This window comes from Cydia amplana, chromosome 16, assembly GCF_948474715.1.
Source record: "Cydia amplana chromosome 16, ilCydAmpl1.1, whole genome shotgun sequence".
Classification (NCBI taxonomy): domain Eukaryota; kingdom Metazoa; phylum Arthropoda; class Insecta; order Lepidoptera; family Tortricidae; genus Cydia; species Cydia amplana.
The window spans coordinates 10094567-10116156 of record NC_086084.1 but is presented as its reverse complement, the minus strand read 5'-3'; the positions used below and the strand labels follow the sequence as shown (position 1 = coordinate 10116156).

The window sequence follows — 21590 nt, the reverse complement described above, 5'->3', positions numbered from 1 at the left end:
TAGTATCACATATTAATAATACCCCACTCTTTGCCCGGCATTTTTGGTTAGGAATTTATATATTAGTCGGGCAACCCCATGCCTTCGTATATTGTGCGTCACGATAACCAACAAACGAACGGTATCATACCGAAATTATCCGCAAAACAATAGCTGTAAGCGAAATTGAAACACAAAATCTTGTTTCGTTTGTTTCGCTTTTGCAAAATGATAGGAAGTTTAGTACAAATATTGTTTTGAGAACTTCTCATAAACGGAAGTTGTCATTTTCGCTTGTACTTATTCGTACATTTAATAAGTAATGTATTCAATACGAATGGTATTTTTAAGTCAATCAATTTTCAATCATATAAAAGTCAATCAATTTCCAATCACATGCTATATAAAATTATAACAATTTTAGTCTTTTCTATTTGATGATGACAGGTGGTAGGTACTTATCGGCTATTCATCATTTAACGGTATAAATAACTAGGTAAAATTGTAATTTAAGTTAATAAAGTCTTTCACATTTGACGTACAGATAATTACTGTATAATTGCATTTGTTGTAACGCGTTCCCGTTCTTGTTTACGTTATATTATAAATTATAAACTTTCGTAAATTTTATGTGTCGTATCATACTTTCGTTTTGCACAGTGCCATGTGAGGCATTTATTCAAATCAAAATACTTCGCCGCTAGACATTTTGAACATTTCGCTCCAAGTACTGATGCAAAACCATGCAAATACAGATCTGTGTGACGAGACGTTGCAATTCCATTGATGCATGGAACGCCGAAGAGTGCGGTGGACGTTTATAGCGTCCTTTCAATTGCTAACCGAGCTATGTGGCAAAACTGGACTAGTACAAGGCGGAGCCTCGTACGTAGGGTTCGGAAATATTTACCATTACCATAGCAGATGTGGTATTGCATAATTTGCATATAAGTACCATTGCAGATGGATATTTATATTCCGCGCCGACAGACCGCTCGGACGAGCAGATACCGCTGGAGGCTTAGTAATAGGATTCCTTTGGTAATCTTCGGGTACATAACCCCAATAATCGCTTTCTAATTGTGAAGTTGTACATTATATTCACCCAATTTTACGCTGATGTGCCAAGGTCTTTCTCGGGTAACACGGCTGCGTGTAGTGTCATCTAATATAGGAAGATATCAATATTTATTAAGAATGCGACGCTGTATGCAGCGTATGGCGTCATACGGAGACCAAAACCTAAAAATTTGATATACTTATCAGAGCTAGCGTAGCCATGAGAACACACGACAGGGGCTTAGTCGGGTTTAAACGGAAAGTCAATGTTCGGTAGCCGCCGGCGCCGGATGAAATGGATTTTTGAAGTTTGAGAAGTTACTTAAAAGGGTTTTACTATTTCTGTCGGTTCTGTAGAAACGTCTGTTTTTACCCTCAAAATGTTCATGTTTGACTTCAGATTTAAAATAAAAGACAAAGGAGAAGGCAGATTAAGCTGAACCTCAGTAATGGATATGGCATAGGAAAATAATAATTGGGATCAAATATTAAAATGTTAATAATATTATTGGTACTTACCTATGGTAGTGTTAGTCTTGGTAGGCTTTGTAACTTAATTAATCTGCTAGATATTTTTTGATAACCAGACGAAGTAAACTTAAATTGAAGAAAAAGGTTCTTTCGTAGGTACCTATTTATAACGAAAACAGCAAAAATAAATAAATATCGGACTAATCATATTTATTAGGATCTTCACTAAAAATTTCAACGCTGTTATTCCTGAACAATGTTATTTTTCTAATAGATACGAAGCGTTGACGTGTAAGCTACCTGTTGCTGTGATAGCTATAAAACTATCTAGTGTAGTGACTACGATGTCTCAATTGACCTTTTACACTGTCTAGGTAATAACGTTTACTTTGCGCGCGAAGAAATCTGGAGCTTGTGAGATAATAGACTTACTATCTCTAATATGTATATACTAGTAGGGACCTCGTTAGGAGTTCTTGTCAGTTCTTTGAGATATTAGTTTTTGTCACTGTTCTCATTTTTGTTACCAACTATTTATTAGATACGTAGGTACTTTTTTCTGCCAAACCAATTCAGTGAGATGATTCTAAAAAGTCCAAATCCAGTGAGGTTGTGTTGTTTTTCTATAGGTATGTTTTGTTACTTTATTACCGATTTATTCAGCTCAAATTTGCTATATTTTCTTTAGCCTCATGCCGCCCAATGTACATTAGGATGTACATTCAGCTTCGATGGAATGTCAACCTAATTAAGGTTGACATTCCATCGAAAAAAACAAAGTAAGTATTTCATCTGTCTCGTAAAATTTTCGAACAAATGAAATTCAACCCAATTGAAAATAAAACAAGATCCAAACTTCCCTGGCTATAATTTTGCATGGTGGGTGGAACGAGGTTAGTATAATTATGACATATTTTTTCATCTTATAAATTGAGGGGAGTTATTTCTGCGTTTTAACGCTTAACCTTAACCCAACTTTAAACTGCCGTGAGTTGTATGACTGTGTCTTTATATTGGACACAGTAAACCCTGTGTGCTTATCGTCTTTCGTATCATGTAAGATTCTACAGCCACGCACGACAGCAACGCCAACACAAGACCAACCTCAACCGGTTATTTTCCCAAAGACTACTACAACTATGTGAACAAAATCCGTTCATCCTTTTCTTACCCAGTACCGTCTTTACCACAAGGGCACACGGGGCCCGTGCCCAGGGCCCTCAGGGGGTCCCGATCCTCAGGGGCCCGAAGGACAGACAGTAACAGCGAGCAAACGGGTTACGTGCATAGAAAGTGAGATCCTACAAAACATTGACTTTTAGGATATTTTTACTTTCCAAAAGGGCCCCCAAATTCTTGAGTGCCCAAGGCCCCAGCATAGTTTAAGTATAAGGCCTGAGTGGACGCTCGAGTTGGGCGTGCAGCGGGGCGGGGCGTGCGGCGTGCATGTTAAATAAATGCAAGCGTATAGGAGTGGCCTTAGTGCACGCTGCTCAAATCCCTTGGGAGCTTGACGCCACGCTGCACGCCCCGCCGAACGCTCCGCTCCGAGCGTCCACTCAGGCCTTGCACTAAGACGGCCCTGTTCTTACCTCTCAGCCACAGCAGCGACGGCAGCAGCGTGGTGAATGGCGCTCTTCCCTCGCTTGCGTCTCCTCGTTCTCTTCCTAGAGTACGATGCTAATAGTAGCCCTTTGCGGGCGTCTATCCTCTTCTTAGAGTCCTTGGCTAGCGTCCTGACGGCTAACGACGTGGGGTCGAAACTGAACGTCGAGTCGTCCCTGTGCTCGTTTAGATCCTTTTTTCTTTCCTGTGATAAAATATGTATTGTTAGTGCGTATAAAGGGTCATACGTTGACGGAACAAAAATGTAGGTAACTCTTCTGCTCTCAAAAGCTAAGGTTAATGGAAGCTAGTTTCTGGTTGGAACTTATATCACCGATAATTGAACGTCTACAGTACCACCTGCGACCTGCCTCTATTGATATGCGTCCTTAGGTATATCTTGTGTGATCTTTGCGGCATCAGGTTTATTTGGTAGCATGACCGTGACCCGACCACCACCGACAAAACGACACTCACTTCGGACCTTAGAATCTGAGATCTAGGACCTCAGAATCTGTGATCTAGCTGCGACCTCTTGAGTATTTTATTATTATTATTGGGGTGGTATCGGGCCTTTGAGTGTCACGTCGACCAAGTATTGATCTATTGTGACGGCCCTTTAAAGTTCATTACTAATGCCCGTTGCATCCAGAAAATTACAGATGCTTTGGGCCGTAACGTTCTGTACCTCATAGGGTTGCAATACATGCCGCCCTAAGTAGGTACCTACTTCTTTTTGACATTAGTGGTCTACAGGAACAGAGAATGTGCATTGCAGTCTCCTCTGACTCCTCTGCCAGGAGGCCTCTGTTCCTGTAACCTCCTCTCTTCCTCTTGAGTAACATACCATGTTTGGCCTGCGACCTAATTATGTGTGGTCTGATCTGCGACCTACCTCTTGCGTGATCTGCGACCTACCTCTTGTGTGATCTGCGACCTACCTCTTGTGTGATCTGCGACCTACCTCTTGTGTGATCTGCGACTCCTCCTCGTAGCTGAGCGCCACGACGGCCAGCATCAGGTTGATCAGGTAGAAAGAGCCGAAGAACACCACCACCGTGAAGAACGATACGGACATCGGGCCGCAGGACGATAGCACCTGCAACACCATACAGTAGAGTTATTGTTTAGGGAACAAGCTTTAATATATCGATTACCGTAGGCTCAAAGGGCGTAAGGGACAAAATGGCGAAAATGAATTATGAACGCAGTTACACTTTGTAACCCTTACGCCCTTTGAGCCTACGGTAGTCGATATACTAAATGGGTCAAACACATTTCAGAAAAAAATATCCCGCCTGTAAACGTAGGGACTGTTCAACAATTAGTTTTTGATTCTCTTAAATCTGCAAAGTCAATAGGAAAGACACGAATGAGTAGTGCAGTAGTAGTAATGCATACAATAAAATGTGCAGGTATGACCCAAGTGTAAAATAATTATGAAATGTTACGTTGCAAGTCGATTTTTACACTGTGGTCGGATAACACGAAATTTGGAAAACTGCATATAAATTTGCTCGTCCGCAATCATCATTAGATTGGTTATTACTACTCTTATTCCACATGCCCAGGGCCGGATTAACCCTAAGGCAGAGTAGGCAACTGCCTATGGGCCCCGCCTCGGCTAGGGGGCCCCGACGGCCCCGCGCGCGCCAAAAAAAAAAATGTGTTTGCCAAGTTTGGCATATGGCCAAAATTCATAAATTTTTATGTTAACTACTTATACCTAATGTCCAATATCAGTTTCTCAGACACACAATCATCAAATGATTATGTAAATTATGTTATTTTATAGCTTTTAAAGTCTGTAAATCGAGCTCGAATCTCAGGCTCCCGAGGGTCTAAAACCTCCCTAATGAAACTTCGGCCCTCCGAGTAACTCTTGTATGACACATATATTATTGTTGAGTAATATTTGACGATTGGTTCGTATCAGAGCGCTGCTTTGATTCATTGATTTCAGAAGCTTAGCCTTTTGCCTCGCATGAAAGCTCACCTCGCTGGTTAAGTACGCTTTGGGCTAGTTAAGTATGTGGAGATTACTGAGCTCGACCTTCAGCCTCACTTTTTACCTCAATTTTTGGTTCGCCTACCAAATCTCTTCTTCAGCTTAGCCTTTGGCCTCGCTGCGCCAAGCTCGGCCTGCGGTCTCGCTTATTATTAATACAATGGACATTGGTTGTCGTCTGTGATCTAGCTGAGCTTATCCTGAAGCACGGCTTTGACCTCGCATGAAACCTCATTGGGTAACTTCGGATTTTTAGGCCTTTTTAACACGCTTTCACAATTTTTTCAGAAAATCACGCTTTCGCGATTTTTATTGCTTCTCCGATTTACCCTGTACTTACATGCTAGTTTGACTGGTTAATGAATAATCATTTAAACACATGTAAAATCTTTATTATTAGGTAAATTTTAATCATGTGGCTCATATGGTCGGACAATCGCTGTTCAGCCTCGCAAAATATTTAACTACTTATTGAGAAAAAAGAGCTCTCCCCACACTGGACGCAAGGAGGAATCGGCAAAAACTAATATAAAAAACCTTTATGTCCACGCAAGAGCGAAAAAAACATTCGGGATGTTCGGATCGGCTCAACCGACACGTGAAGGTTGAAATTAAAACCGCAAACTTACTTGCAACTTGCTTACAACTGAACTTATGTATGCAGAATTAACTGTACGGGGGCCCCGAGCATTGCACTGCCTAGGGGCCCCGACATGCTTAATCCGGCCCTGCACATGCCCCATCTCTCTCGCGCAGTAGGTAAACAAAAAAGTTCTCTTTTGTTAAAATAATATTTATCTCGCCATAGCGACAATATTTGTTGGCGGTTTCATGTGTGAACACTGAACACTATAAAACCCTTTAAAAACTACGGGCGCTGTTATTCAATTTTACGCCTGCAAAAACCTTTAAAAATTCAAATCAATTTTTATTCATCAAAAGAACATCGAATTCCAATTTTACTAAATTGCTCCAACCAATTGTGCATTTTTTGCGTGATAAAATTCTGTTATGATTACTTTTGACTGCACAGTTTATCGATACAATGATTGTTTCGCCAATAAACAGCTTCAAATTACTCATTAATTAAGGTTTGTCTCGAATTCGGTATTTTCATTAAATAGCGGGAATGGCGGTAAACGTTTCATTTGCTGTTCATCTGGCATTAAATGGTTCTCTCCGGGCGTCTGTCATTAAACATTTCGAAACAGAGCTCCTCAAATGATCGAGAATCGAGACTTTAATTCAGTCAACGATTCGAGCGTCGATAGGTTATCGAATTGCTCGTTGACGATAATGTGCTGGGTAATCTGAGCAGAGGAAAGGTAATTTCACATTAAGTTGTTAATATATGGGAGACCGAGCAAAGCTCGGATAACATATAAAAACTCAAAAATGCGCGTTTTCCCAGAGATAAGACCTGTTAGATCGATTTTTCGCCCCCGAAACCCCCCATTTAGCTAATTTCATCGAAATCGTTGGAGCCGTTTCCGAGATCCCCGAAATATATATATATATATATACACAATAAATAAATATACAAGAATTGCTCGTATAAGATAAGATAGATGTACTGTAAAACCATATTTTAACTATAGTCCAAAATCTTTCTGTGATTAAATTACAATACAACGGATACGTATTGCCTATTAATTTGTGTATGAAATCCAACAAGATACTTACTCTGTTAATAAACTACGGAAAGTTATAATTTCAAATCAATTTAGTCCGTGATTATTTCTCCGCCAACGCAATAATAGTGGCTATCGCAACAATGGTTAAGAAATCAAGAAACTGCAAAGTGAAATTCCCACGGAATAGAATAATTAATCTTAATCGACTATTATTTCAGGCGTCGCTACTCGAGCTAGGGCGCCATTTACACTGAGCGAATAGACGAAGTCTTAGATAAACCAGTAATAAGTTGGTACTAGAAATAACTCTAGTCTCTACAGAACAGATGGCCCAGAAGGTTAGAAGATCAGAAAGGTATAGCCGAATGAGTGAAACTCTTCCTTTTTAACTGTGTCTGGGCGATATGTGTAAACAAATTAAAAAAAAAAAAAAAAAATTAATCTGTTTATTTTCAATCAAGAGGTTAGTTGTACAATCAATCTCAGTTACAATCTCTATATTTGGAGATTATTTAAACTAAGCTTAGCCTTATACAGGGTGCTTCCTGTAACAGGAGCAATAAATTAAACTAAAGGCTGTACTCCTCAAACAGACCAACATTTGTTCAGCAACTTTTAAAAATTATGAATCCTTTAGACTTCCTCTTTTTCATACAAAATAAATATTGGCTTCAATGTACACTGACATTAGTGAGTTTGACGTTGCTTGTCACGCTTTAAACATAACAAAATTTGCAATACATTGCGTCTTAGAATAAACTTTAAAGTGTAATAAAAATCAAAACATGAGTTATTTTCAAAAGTTGCTCAACAAATCTTGGTCAGTTTGAGGAGTACAGCCTACAGTTTAATTTATTGCTCCTGTTACAGGAAGCACCCTGTATATGAACTTATATTGTTTTGTTACGGTTAGTTAGTGCTTACATGTTAATACTAGTTATATCTTACATTAATTCATGTTAATCAGTGCTTTCTTAAGTGTACTCTTTGCTTTATCAGGATATTTTTCTAAAGTTTCTACTACTTGTTTGGGTAAGCTGTTCAGGATATTAGGTAGGTATTTTGACCAGAGCCTTTTCCCATATTCATTGGTGCTATTAGGTATTTTAAAATATGGTTCATCGGTTAGGGTCCGGAGGTGGGAGGGTCTTTTATACCTGTCTAGCTGCCCCAATAAGTGTTTATATTCTAATATCACAGCAAGTTTTGCTTTATTATATACACTAAATATTCTACAGTATTTAAACAATTTATGATAATTACTTTTATATTGAAGTTTTATTTTTAGAGGAACTATTGTTTTTAGTAATCTTATTTGAATATTGTATATTTTTTGTAAGTATGTATTGTATGTTCTCCCATAACTAGAGATACCATAGTTAATTACAGAGTCTGCAAGTGCCATGTTAACAAGCGTAGTATGGAGTATGGTATTTTATGTTTTAATATACTAAGGTTGCTTAATATTGCCCTAAGTTTGTTGCACACATGGTCAACATGTGGACCCCAGTTAAATTTGGTGTCTATTCTAAGGCCTAGGTAGGTATGTTGGTCAACTACTTCTAATTGTTCACAGTTACAGTGTGTTGGCCCTGTGTACATGCATACATGTTCATGGGCTACAATTCTAGGGGTATATGTAGTTTTGACATAGGGTGAGTGAATATACATTAACTTGGTTTTTTTATAGTTTAAGGATAATCCTGCATCATGCGCCCATTTACATAGAGATAAAAATACAAGACTTTTTGCCCTATGACAGTCTTTTTAGCTTTAAATTGTATATTACTCGATGATTTTGTTAAGAACTCGACTCGCCCGCCCTCGCGTACCTACACGATGGGAACACGGCCGCTTTGATTTGAATAATTGAATCCCATACTTGATCAATTACATTAAATCCACATATTCCATATGCGAATAGGTATTGGTCCATTAATGTAGATTCTAAATTCACGATCAATGGCGTGTTTATTTATTAAAATATTTCTTTTTTTATTAGACATCATGTTTCCAGGTCGACTTGTTTTAAGCCGATTACATGTGCCTCGGTTCAACAAAGAATTGACTTCACCGGTACGATTAACATATGATAGGATATACAATGCCCGTTTCTTAGGCTGGTTTTAGTGTCACGCGGACCGTCCGTGCGGATCGCTCCGCACCGTCAAATTGTATGAGAAAGCAGTCTGCGCGGACGGTCGACCGCGCGGAAACCCTCCCTAAACCGCTCCCTCTAAAACGCTCCCTGAACTTAATACAAATTGGTCCGGTGCGGAGCGACCCGCACGGACGGTCCGCGTGACAGTAAAATCAGCCTTACTTCCAAGCATCTTGCTTTGTCTTATCGTATTCGCGTGATAAGTGCGACTATCGTAATATAAAGCGCGTTTGTCAATCATATTTGTATTACGATAGTAACAATCTTGATTGAATTAACGTAAGCTCAATAGTTGACCACCTTTCTGTCACCTTTTTGCTTAATGGAAATATGAGTAACTGATGAGTAAGATTGAAAGTGGCAATTATTGGGACAGTGTTCAGCATCGGGACTAATTCAGTTTCAATCGATGCGTCAATATTTGCGGTATTTAAAAACATCAGTTAAGACTGTCAGCCATGTTTTAGTCACCCAGTCTACAAATGGCTTCTAAATGGAGCCTTAACTCAAATCAATTAGGCCCTTCTACAACTCCCAGCAAACATTAAATCAACAACAAATGCGCAATTGTAGCCATACCTCAGCGAAATGTACCTTAATGATTTGAAATAGAGAAGATAGGTAAATACTACAGACTGTTATCATATAGATACAAAGCTCAAAGTCGCCTATAGAAGTTCGACCTTCGCTTAGTAAATTTTCTCGAAGGATTACAGTAATAAAATCCAAGATTTCAAGAAGTGTAGAAGGCCGGAAAAGTGCGTCGCATGTGACTGCTTAGCGTGAAGCGAGCTGTAGACATATTTTTTTCCGTTTATTTTCTTGATTGTATTTTTGTATCATTTGTGTGAGTCAATCGGTCCTCGCTAGAAATACGGGCGGTCTATTGCTCTTTGTCAGACAGAAGTTGTATTTGATGGATGTGTCTTGTAGGTACCTATTATCTCGATTGTATCTTAATGGAGCAGCTGATCTGATGATCACTAAACTAGAATTGCATGAAGACCAGTCGGTAATATTCACTCGTCTCTGATCCGAAGCTTAGCCAACGTTGGTATAAAGGGCCGTCCCGAAATGAACTTTAGTCTGAGCGTATTCATAATGTAAGGGCTGTTTTGCTGGGCTTTAATTAATTCTGCGAGGAAAGGCCCCGAGTTGATATCATCTGCAGACGTAGCGGTACTAACGCTGTAGGGCGGTTTTCACTTTTTGTATAAAACACTTTGTCTCGACCCTAACTTTTTTGTGCTTTGTTAATTATTTAAACTTTTTAGCTCTATCTACTTACATAGAATCAAGATTGATGCACAACATTTTGAAAATCGCTCCGTTAGATTATTTTTATACTAAAAGGTAGGTATTATCATGGTATTTATTATAGTAACAATTAAGTATATATGTATGTATGGACCTATGTATGTCACTTTATTGCACATAAACAGGTTTACATAGAACGCATAAAACAAAACAAGAATAAAAATGTTATGGACAAAGGCGAACTTACCACTAAAAGGCAAGGGGAGGGAGGGGGTTAAGTATAACAGCTACCTAATTTAATTGTACTGATCAAGCCGTTATTTTATCATTGCTGCTTGTTTATTATAGTGGCCTGTGCCGGCGCCACATTAGAAAGCAAGCCGATACTGCTTTAACAATTTGTTACAGCCTTGATCATGTTTTGATACGAAGATCGATCACGCTGATTGGTGCATGAGAACTACCATGAAAGTCGTGCGTGAGATGCGGACGAATCACCACGACGAGCGCCAAAGTCTTATTAAAACAAGATCACCACCATAACAAATTGCTGAATCAGAATGGACCTCCAGCTATTACAGTAGATAACAATAGCACCTGTGAACCTGACGTCACGGAATTGACGGAATACTCACGAGATTCGTAATAACGCCACGATGAAAGTTGTTATTACAACGCCTTCATGTTACAGTTTCTAACAGGTGCAGACATCTTACACACAGGGAACAATGCGCTTTACAACTTGAGCTGTTTCAAATTTGACATTTATGATGACGTTACACTATGTCATTGCAACTGCTATGCTGATTTGGCTTGGTCCTACTACTATAAACATGTATTTTAGCCGGGAATATCGGCGATCACCGATCACCCGTCAAAGAAAACGAGATGTCAGAAGCCTCGGCCCGGACCCGGACCGTTCTAGTGTGAGTCATCCTTTAATCACGTAATTTGGACCTGTGGTGAGTGCTTTAGATCTGCTTCTACCAGGCAACATTTTCTTAATAAAGAAAAATAAAGATTACGCTCATTTCTAAACCTTTTAAAATAACAATAAACGTTCAGTTTGGGCGGTAAAAAGTGTAAAAACCGAACAACACAGCGATAAAGTTGCATCGAGTAACAGGTGTCGAGGTTACAACTTTCGAGAGGCATATTCAGTTTTTAAAATACGATAACAATAACTTTTAAATTTCAGTGCATGGCGCTCGGAACAATTTGCTACTATAGTTGCCTCGAATGATGGTCCCTATGACAGTCGCTTCAAGACTCTTTTCGTTTGAGCTGAATTAAAAAAGAATGAATTGTTTTTACCTACCGTATAATATTATGTGCTAAACCTCCAAAACATCTTACATGACAGTTACTCCATATAAAAATGAACTTTCGTAAGGACCATCATTTCATCATTCCGATGAGAGAGTTATAAAGAGATGCACTGAGAAGGAGAATATTGGTATCATGTTTTAAAAGTCTGAATGCACCTCAGAGGTTTGGAGCATTACTCATTTTGCCCCGGAAAGTGTATTACTGAGACACGTTCACGGTTTATGTCTGAAATTTATTCAAACAACTGCTTTTGTTAGGTAAATGTGATTGCTACTTAGGACAAAAGAGCGGTAAGTGTAAAAAAAGAGATTTAGGGGTAGGATAGTTTGGTCGGGGGTACTTTTGAATGTAGCGTATACCTAATAGAGGATTTTTTTAATATACATATATCATGTTATGATTTTAAGTCAAATCAACGTAACAGTAACACAGAAGTTTCACATGAAATAGGAATTTACGAATTCTCGTTAGTGTTGGTTTACCTTACAAAAATTAATACTGCATCTTAGGTAGGTACTAGAACATACTCGTACTTCCCGAATATTCAATTTTTCCTTATTTAAAAACCAACCTGCTACACGTATTTCGCTAATTATTCCTGGCCAAAATTTGTTAGTACTTAGTAGGTACATTCTGGTACATTCTGTTCCCTTTAGTTTCGAAGGTACACAAATTGTTAGAATTTGAGAGTGCAGCAATGGCGGTAGGTATTAAGCGTTACCTACTGAAATTTGTGGATAAATGGAAATTGGACATAAGTAAATACATTATGTATAGGTAGATAGATAGTCAGAGGTATTCGTATGTTGATTCTGAAGACCATATCCATTTAGTCGTCGGACTGAGTGACTATACCTCTAACGATTCGCGAGTGCTAATTATTGTAAAGTTAGGGATATTCCTAAATTTTACCATAAAACAAGTTAGGAAATTAGGAATTTATTAATAATAATGTAATGTATCTAATTTCATTGAATAACTGACATTGTAATTGTACCTATCTTGATATCTTAATTAAGCTGATTACTTAATTAATTTGAATATTATATAACAACGAAACCTAATACCTAAATAAATTGACATGTAATATTTAAAATATTATAAATAAATGACTATGACTATGACTATGAAACTGGATAAAAATTCATGGTTAATTAAACCTGCGTTAACAACTTGGTGGCATTGGCATATTAGTAGAACATAAGAACTACTATTATTAATTTATTAGGAACCTACTATCTAGTTATACATTTCTCAAATCTTGATATAAAATAAATCATTAGCGCCAATACCTAATGCCCAAATGCGAGGAGATCAAATTAATTAATATTGTTTTACATTCTGTTACGGATAAATATGAGTTAGCTAAGGCTATTGGCTCGATTTCGTACCCCCCATCCCCCGTATACGTGTATGATGTGAACTGTGTACCACAGAATTCGGGTAAGTGCGCTTGAGAAGGCCCGATTCTTTCACCCGAGCCTCATTAATCTTTTCGAACTCCCGCTACACATTTGTAATGTGTCTATAAATTCTCGGTCTGATGGGTGGGTAAATCATTCTCCTGTGACAAACGGACGCTGTTTTGGACTTTTGAGTGAAAAATGCCTCATACACAAAGAACTAACTGTAACACATGGTTTCCTAGCTCAGAACACAGAGTCGTGATTTACTGTATGTTTAAATTTATACAATAAACTTTTTTTCATTTCATTGGCGTCAAAACGGTTCCCACAAGACTTTTTTCAATATACCGTATGAGTCGTATGACACCATACTCATACTGTGACATTAATTAATCATAACAATCTGTGTAAAACTTTGCTTATTACCTGTAGGTATTATATAGCAGCTCGATAAGTACGTTCATTGTTTAATTACCTACTCAGACATCCTCACAAAAACAAATCACTAAGTACACCTACGTGTTTTGGGAACCGTCCACCCTCAGACAGGTGTCCCACTTCGTGAATAAATGACATTAGACAGAATAGGTACTTGCCGGCGGCGTGAAAGATCAAGGATTAATAAATTATAGGCATCTCTTTTATTCGTATCGTACTTCTAAAAGTACATAATGTCAGGCGTTACTCACTCCGCGATTTCGTCGCTTTGCTACAGGTAGCTAAAAGTACATCCGTTCCACCCCAATTTTGGGGAAAGCCATAAGCCGCGCGTGGCGCTGTCGCCACCTAGCGGCCATATCTGTGCTCATCGTAACAGACGCCTTTTTTTAGAGAGTGAGTCTTCTGTACTTAGTACTATTATTTATTCTGTGATAATGTTAGTACAAAACAAGTGACTCACCATATTATACACATTCTCCCAGTAATCCAGCGTAATCAGCTGGAACGTGGTGAGCATGGACCACAGGAAGTTGTCGAAGTTGGTGTACCCGTGGTTGGGGTTGGGGCCGATGCACAGGCACGTGTGGGTGGGGGCGCAGTGCCGAGCGCCTGTCAGGTTGCCGCAGATGATGGGGTCGCCGTCTTCGTCCACCCACCAGTTGCGCGACTCGTTGATCCATCTGCAGTTAAAGACGGATTTCGTTTTGACGATTTCTATATATTGGCTGAGCCAAAGAAGTCAACCATATTACTATTACTCAAGTATAATAAGGCTGAGCTAATTCCGACTCCTTTAAGATATGCAGTAGGTAACTTTTTTTTTCCACGAAAACTTTGTATCCATTATTCCTGATATTATGAGTAGAGTTGGGAATAGTATATATTTGAAAAAGCTGAACACCCACTGTGGTTATTTAAATGTTGGTAGAACCGGACCAAGCTAATTCTACCCGGTAAGTATTTGCAATGACTCCGAAGTACCTACCTAAAACTCTTCAATGATGATTATTATGTGATTCAATGTTGTCGCTAGAGACCTCATGCTATTGTCACTGTGACAAGGTACAAAAATGGGTCATAAATTAAAACATGTGACTGTACCAACTATGTAATTGTACCGGTTCGCAAATAAACGATTTCTGATTTCTGAAAAAGGCAAAAACGTATGGAAATGACTATTATTGTTTAATTATGCCAATTACCAACAAACCAGCAATTTTCAAGACGCTAACCATAATTTACCGTCTGACATAGCTTTATAGTTAAGTTGTGTTTCTGACCGTGTAGGTGCCGTTTTCGCCCGAACTCCCGCAAAGATCAGTGTTTTCTAATTATCTAACGACATTATTAAAGCACATAAACCGAAGTTTGTCGTTACGACGCGACCGGCGCTCATTTGTTTTTACTACCCAACTTGGAACGAGATCGCTGAATTGGTTGTAAAGTCTAGCGTTTGCAAAAGGTTCCCCTGCTTGGCTACGAACCAGTCATATCTGGGGTAGCAAGGTATTACCTATAACATAATAGTTGGCAAAGCATTATTGCTTACCTAGAAGAAAAGAAGTGTAGGTAAATTTTTTACTGTCCCTCCCATGAAAAGGTAGTTCGACTGTTCGTCAGTGTCTCAGTACATGTCAGATTTAAATCTAAGTGATTTTCAATAGAGGCAACAGCACGGTGGTCTATTTGGCATTAGAATAACAAGCACTAGGACTTTTACCTTAACAAATGAATGTTTCATACTATATTCGCAGTTCCTCCCACATGCATGTGAAACATTCGTCGAATTTCCGCCTTAATTGTTTCCATGAATACCTAACAGATGGCTAGTGACGTCACTTCATCAGTGCACAACCCACGCTCCAAACATTTATACCGCAATCTGATTCCAGAGGTCACTTTCCCTCGCGTTGCTTAGACGAGCATACCTAATCACTGGCTGCATTATTATGCATTGGATGCACGGAGTTTGTGCATGTTTGCCCGGCGACCGGCCTAATTCAGACGAGGTCAGCTTAATCCTGATTTTCGTTGTTGTCGTTTAATGGGAATTACTTGATGGGAATAAACGCATACAGCGAGTAGTTTACTTTATAAGCGTAAATACCTCAGGGAACCGAAATATGGGCGTGTAACTTTAATGAGGAATAAAATCGATATAGGTTCTTCAGAGTTTCATCTACTTAAATATGGCAGTGAGGGAAAATCTGAACGACGACGACGAGCCAATTTTCGAAAACCTGTTACCTAGTGTATTTTAATTTTAAGCATTCAGTACTTTCCTTCAATATTTGGATTAAATACGTACCTACTCTGTAGGCTAGCTTCAGGCTAGTAAGTTTTTAAATATTGATGCTGAATATTGATTAACGCAATACGTAAATAATTTGACTTATGCAAATTATTTGCGTCGTAAATGGTTTGCCAGACTATATGGATTGCCGAGGTTTGCCTTTATAAAGATCAAATAATTATGATATTACCTGTACCAAGCTTCATCCGTGAAATTCTCCCCCTCCACGCCCTGGTAGTTCAGCACACACTTGTTCCTTAGCTCCCCCATGTAGACCTGGAGCGCGAACAGCGCGAACACCATCAGACAGAAAATGGTCAGCGTCATGACCTCGGCTAACTGCTTGAAGGAGTGCAGTAGCGCCTTGATGATGGTCTTCAAACATGTGATATTACCTGTACCAATTGTGATATTACCTGTACCAAGCTTCATCCGTGAAATTCTCCCCCTCCACGCCCTGGTAGTTCAGCACACACTTGTTCCTCAGCTCCCCCATGTAGACCTGGAGCGCGAACAGCGCGAACACCATCAGACAGAAAATGGTCAGCGTCATGACCTCGGCTAACTGCTTGAAGGAGTGCAGTAGCGCGTTGATGATGGTCTTCAAGCCTGTGGACAATAATAAGTTATTGTCAGAATCTGATTTTAACCTCATCAAGTCATCACCTATTTTATTACGGTACTCGCAACAGATGACTCACGGTCTCACGGTAGAACTCACGGTCACATGTCATGCATGCTAAGATAAACTCACGGGTCCGGATCCATCCCAAGGCGTCCGACATTTCAGTTTTCTATAGAAAGCATCACGTGATTACCGTCATCACCGATCACCAGTCATAGAAAACGAAATTTAATACTGGCTTCTGCCAGTGATTTCGTCTAACTATGTTAAAAACTATCCAATAACCGAGGCCTCAAACTATCTCCATCTCCATACCGATTTGCCTAAACCGGTTCAGCGGTTTAAGACCGTGAATTACTTTCGCATTTATATTTAGTATGGATTGTTGCAAAACAAATAATATAGCTTTTATTTTGTTACTTTTATGACGTCAAATTACCAATGATTCAAAAATATCTCGATAAAAGTGCAGTAAATTCCTGCATAACACAGTAAAAGTTTTTCAGTGTCCATTTTAACGAACCTAAATTATCGGATAACGGGAGCGCGAGTTAAAATGCCGCGGGCGTTGCAAGAGGAAATAGGTAAATGGAAAATAAAACTGTAACAGTACCTAATCCACTTTGTTATTCATAACTTGTTATCTAACATCGCAAAATTGGACCGCAACTGAATGCAATTACCTATTAATAAACAATTTGTGCGTGACATAGGCCGTCGACTTAGGCAAAAGGGAGAGGATCCCCGCTCCGAATCGTTTCTGGTGCAGAGGCTGTCCATAGCCATCCAGCGGGGTAATGCCGTGAGCATTATGGGCACTTTTGCACCGGAAGCGATAAGGAACGGGTTTGACTAGTAGTTACGTATGTAATTATGTATGTTAATATTTGTAAGTTGATCCTTGTTTGACATGAATTATAACCATGACTAATGATATATTTTAATTTTATTTGAATTATATTTTATTGGATTTTAAATTTAAATGTATAATGTACTTAATATTAATTTTAAATTTGAATTTTGAATTAACCCCTTTTGTAAGATTTAGATTTGTTATCAGCCGTCTAAACCGTCGAATTCATTTGGCCCTATTGGTCCACATGAATACGTCCCTTCCTGATACCGCATGTTAGTAAGAGACGAGCGCTATAGCTATATCACGTACCTAATTCCATTTCCATTCCACTATGACAAGCGCAACCATAGAAAATCTTGCTAAATACAACAACAATTCTAACTCGAAGCGTAAATTATGGTTAATTTCACAATATCATATCACCACCACCATACGAGCTGTCAAAAAACAAAATGGAATACCGACCCGGCTAGGTTTATTTGCGGTCCGGATAAAGGCGGGGCGCGGAAACGGCTGGATTATGCAGTACAAAACATATATTCCAATTGGTAGAGCGAGTTCCGACGAGTCGAGTTCTCGGGTTCCAGGGGGTCTAGCCAAGATGACAATCGTACATTGATAAACGCCAACTCCGTATAAGGAGAGCCGACCCCAGGTAAATGGGATAAGGCTAGGAAGAAGAAGAGTTTTCTATCAACAATTGTCATCTTGGCTAGGCCGCCAGTCTCAATTTAACGTGACCTTGAGGTTCGAATCAATTGGCCCTTATTGTCCTACCTGATGGGAAGTGAAATTATTTCGTCAAAATACACTTAAGTAACCTATCCGCTACCTAATAACCATTAACTAAAACACTATCAACGCCATGAATATAGTACCTAATAACACCATAAATTTCGCCCGTATTCGGTAAGCTACCAGAACGATACCTCAGTGTATGCAAATGCTCGATTGCTATCTCGTTAATTCGCACCTAATCTTTTATTGCGGCCCTAAAGCTGTTGGCGGTGTAAGTGAATTTCATTACAGCTTTGTAAGCGAGCTTTATGAGATTAGAATAATAAGGATTTGCATGGTCACATTGCTAAGTGACTTTATTACCTATTTCGTGCAGGAAAAATATGAAAGACGACGAAGAAAAATTACACTAGATAATTATTAATAAACAGTTTCAGATTGGTTGGTAATATTTATATGCATAATATTCTGAAATAATGCCTGCCAGGAAAGACACGAAATATTGTTAATGGGTTTGTCAAAAAATTTAACGTACCTAAGTACAAAAATATTTTAGCACAAGCAAAATAAACTAATCGATTTTCGGTTATTGACGATATCGATGCACGAATCGATTAATCAAGGCGATGGGGAGTTTATCGATTTTTAACGATAGGTTCCCATCCCTATACAATTGAATGATATGAATGAATGATATTACCTTGACATTTTAATATGAACCTTATTTCTATGCGCATAATCTCTGCGCATGAAGAAAAAAATGGCGGGAATTAAGACTACAGTCTAATCAACTTTATGATTATTGTTTTGAGTATTTATTTTGTGAATAAAGATGACTTCAAGTGAAGATAGCGATACGGACCATATTTTAAAAGAATGTTTGCTACCATTAAAGTCTAAACAGAAATACATAGGATCATATGAGTGTTTTATGAGATGGAAAAATAAAAGAAATGAACAAAACTTAAACGAAGACGTGTTTTTAGCATATTTCACTGAATTGGCAAAGTCTCAAAAGCCAAGTAGTCTGTGGGCGCAGTATTCGATGCTTAAAGCAACTATGCGAGTAAGACACCACGTACTCATACAAAACTATGAAAAACTTTTGTCATTTCTGAAGAGGTACGCGGCTGGCTTCAAAAGTCAGCAATCAGAGGTTTTGACTGAAGATAACATTTTGCAGTTTATAAACGAAGCTCCAGATGAGAAATATTTAGCGACCAAGGTAATTTGAAACTACTTACATATATTTGTTTTATTTTCTAGTATAAATGTCATTGCGCCCAATTGTATGTAAATGTTATTGAGTTTAACGAATTTGTTAATGACTCTTATTACAAAGGCGTTATAGTATAATTTTGTCAAAAATACCCATCTTGGTGAAAGGCAACAATTACTCGTAGCTATTTATAACGCGGAACAACCTTATTCATTTTTCTAATTAGGTATAAGTAGGTACGGTACCTACGATGAATGGGCTTCGGCAATATGTACCTACCTACTTAGTGTGTCGTGTAGGACGTTATTTTTCACGTGAACAACCAATCAAAATATTTATTTATTTATTCATTTAAACTTTATTGCACAAATTTACACAAACAGAGTACAAATGGTGGACTTAACGCCTCAAGGCATTCTCTACCAGTCAACCATTGGGCTAAACAGAGACAGTTTGTTTGGTGCAGGATTGTAAATAGTGGATATGAAAACAGACACGAGACTACTAATGATACTATACTTACACAAATATACATTTTAAATATACCTACATATATACAAATAATAAATATCTTGTTAACAATACAATTTCGCGCGTTTTGTGTATTACTGTGAACATTTGTCTAAAATTGTTACAGGTTGCTCTCATCATGGGCGTGGGCGGAGCGTGCAAGTGTAACGATCTCACCGATTTAACTGTCAACGATATTAAACCACATGGAGACGTGATGCTCGTACAGATTAATTCCCAACACAAAAACCGTATGTTTTTAATCCGCGAGAAGTTTGTACCCGTAGTCAAGAAATACCAAGCTTTGCGGCCCAAGGAAATGCCGACGGATAGATTCTTTGTAAATTATAGGGCCGGCAAATGCACGAAACAGGTTATAGGAAGAAACAAGTTTGCCACATTGCCGAAAGAAGTAGCTACCTATTTAAAGTTGAACCACCCTGAACGGTATACCGGGCACTGCTTTAGACGGTCGGCGATTGTCTCTAGGACCACTTCTATGACAGTTAGACTTACACAAGGACCTCTGGAGACGTTAGTGAACCTAAACAGAGAGCGGGCTTCAACTCTTCAAGCAGAGAACAAAAATTATGAAGTAGATGTCAAAGTTGAAGAAATGGATGTGTTTGAAGAAGAACCTTGGTTAAAAAACGAGTTTCAATTTCCCATGGAATACGGCAAAGATGTACCAACGCCTTCGCAATCATCTGTCTTTGATCAACATTGTGGCGCCTCACACAATAAAGACATTCATGATGATACTCCTGATGAAAACGACTCTGTTCATATCGTTGAAGAAGAAATTGAAACTATAGATTTAACATTGAAGGAAAATCGTCAACCTGAAACAGTCAGACAAGGAAATAACATTACCGTTAATGGAAATAACATAAACATTTCTTTCATAAACTGTGGAAATGTTACAATTAATATTAATTAATAATAAAGAACGAAATTGATTATTATATATTATTTTTATCACACATATTTCCCTTTTAGCAGGCGCCTATATAAATTTCTCTTCCCTAACTGTAATAGTTTGTCAAGATTTTCAGTAGGGTAAAACATCCGATTAATAGTACCTACCGGCCGACTTATTTAAATACTATAAATTTTGCCTCGATTCGTTTTTCTGAGTTGTAAATAATAATATTGTCTGGAATGAATGGACAGAGAGTGATATCGACGTCTCATCACACCAAAATCACATATCCGCCATTCTCAGGTAAAACTTGAGTGCTAAGGCGTGTTCGGAAGTGTGGCAATGAATACCTTCTAAGTCAAGTGGCATTAAGGTAGCTTTTTATTAGGAATAACGATAGTTATCACCAGGGGTCGGACAAAAAGTGCGGATGACGTCAAACCACTTATAGGATGATTTCAAATAGTATTTTTGATTTTCATAAACAATTATCACTTATCATTTATCAACCTCTTCATTAAACGATATCGCCACTTGAAATGAGTAAGTACGTTTTTGACTGACACATTGTCAATCAGATGAACAATAAATTGACTTCGTTATTGTTTAGCTATTGTATCTTCACGATTATATTTAGCTAAAATTTAGCTATAAAAGTATAATAACATCAAATTATCTTTTTTTATTTTTACTAATCTTACCTACTGTTCCCACTTTTGACTATTAAACCTATTTATCTGAGGATCCCACAGACTTGTTCTAAGTGTTCTAACTAATTTAAAATAATTATACCTTATGGTAACAAGTTTCGTGAAATTTATTTTATTCACTACATCACCCTACCACCTGTATTATTAATTCCATGGATTTATTTACGATTATTTTGTTACTTCATTAATACTACTTTGTTACTACATGTCACACGGAAGTTTAAATACAAACTCAAACATCATCCTGTGTGCAAAATTACGTCATTTTTACGTCATCCGCACTTTTTGTCCGACCCCTGGTTATCACTTTAGTAAGTATAATATTATTATTATGACTTTAGGTAACTTGGTGCTTAACTTAAAGTTC

The 21590-nt window shown here is 38.2% G+C and overlaps 1 protein-coding gene across 10 annotated transcripts in view; it reads right to left on the bottom strand.

Annotated features, from left to right (window-relative positions):
- Window positions 1-21590, bottom strand: part of LOC134654947 (sodium channel protein 60E-like) — a 238672-nt gene that overhangs the window by 22055 nt on the left and 195027 nt on the right. For 9 of the 10 annotated variants that reach the window (XM_063510368.1, XM_063510374.1, XM_063510370.1 and 6 more), the window contains 4 exons: window positions 16060-16252; window positions 13811-14030; window positions 4079-4213; window positions 3102-3319 (listed from right to left, as the gene is read on the bottom strand). In XM_063510368.1, the coding sequence (XP_063366438.1) occupies window positions 3102-3319; window positions 4079-4213; window positions 13811-14030; window positions 16060-16252 (766 nt within the window). Of the gene's footprint in view, window positions 1-3101; window positions 3320-4078; window positions 4214-13810; window positions 14031-15833; window positions 16020-16059; window positions 16253-21590 lie in introns of those variants that run through there. The other variant, XM_063510378.1, reaches the window with a different exon arrangement.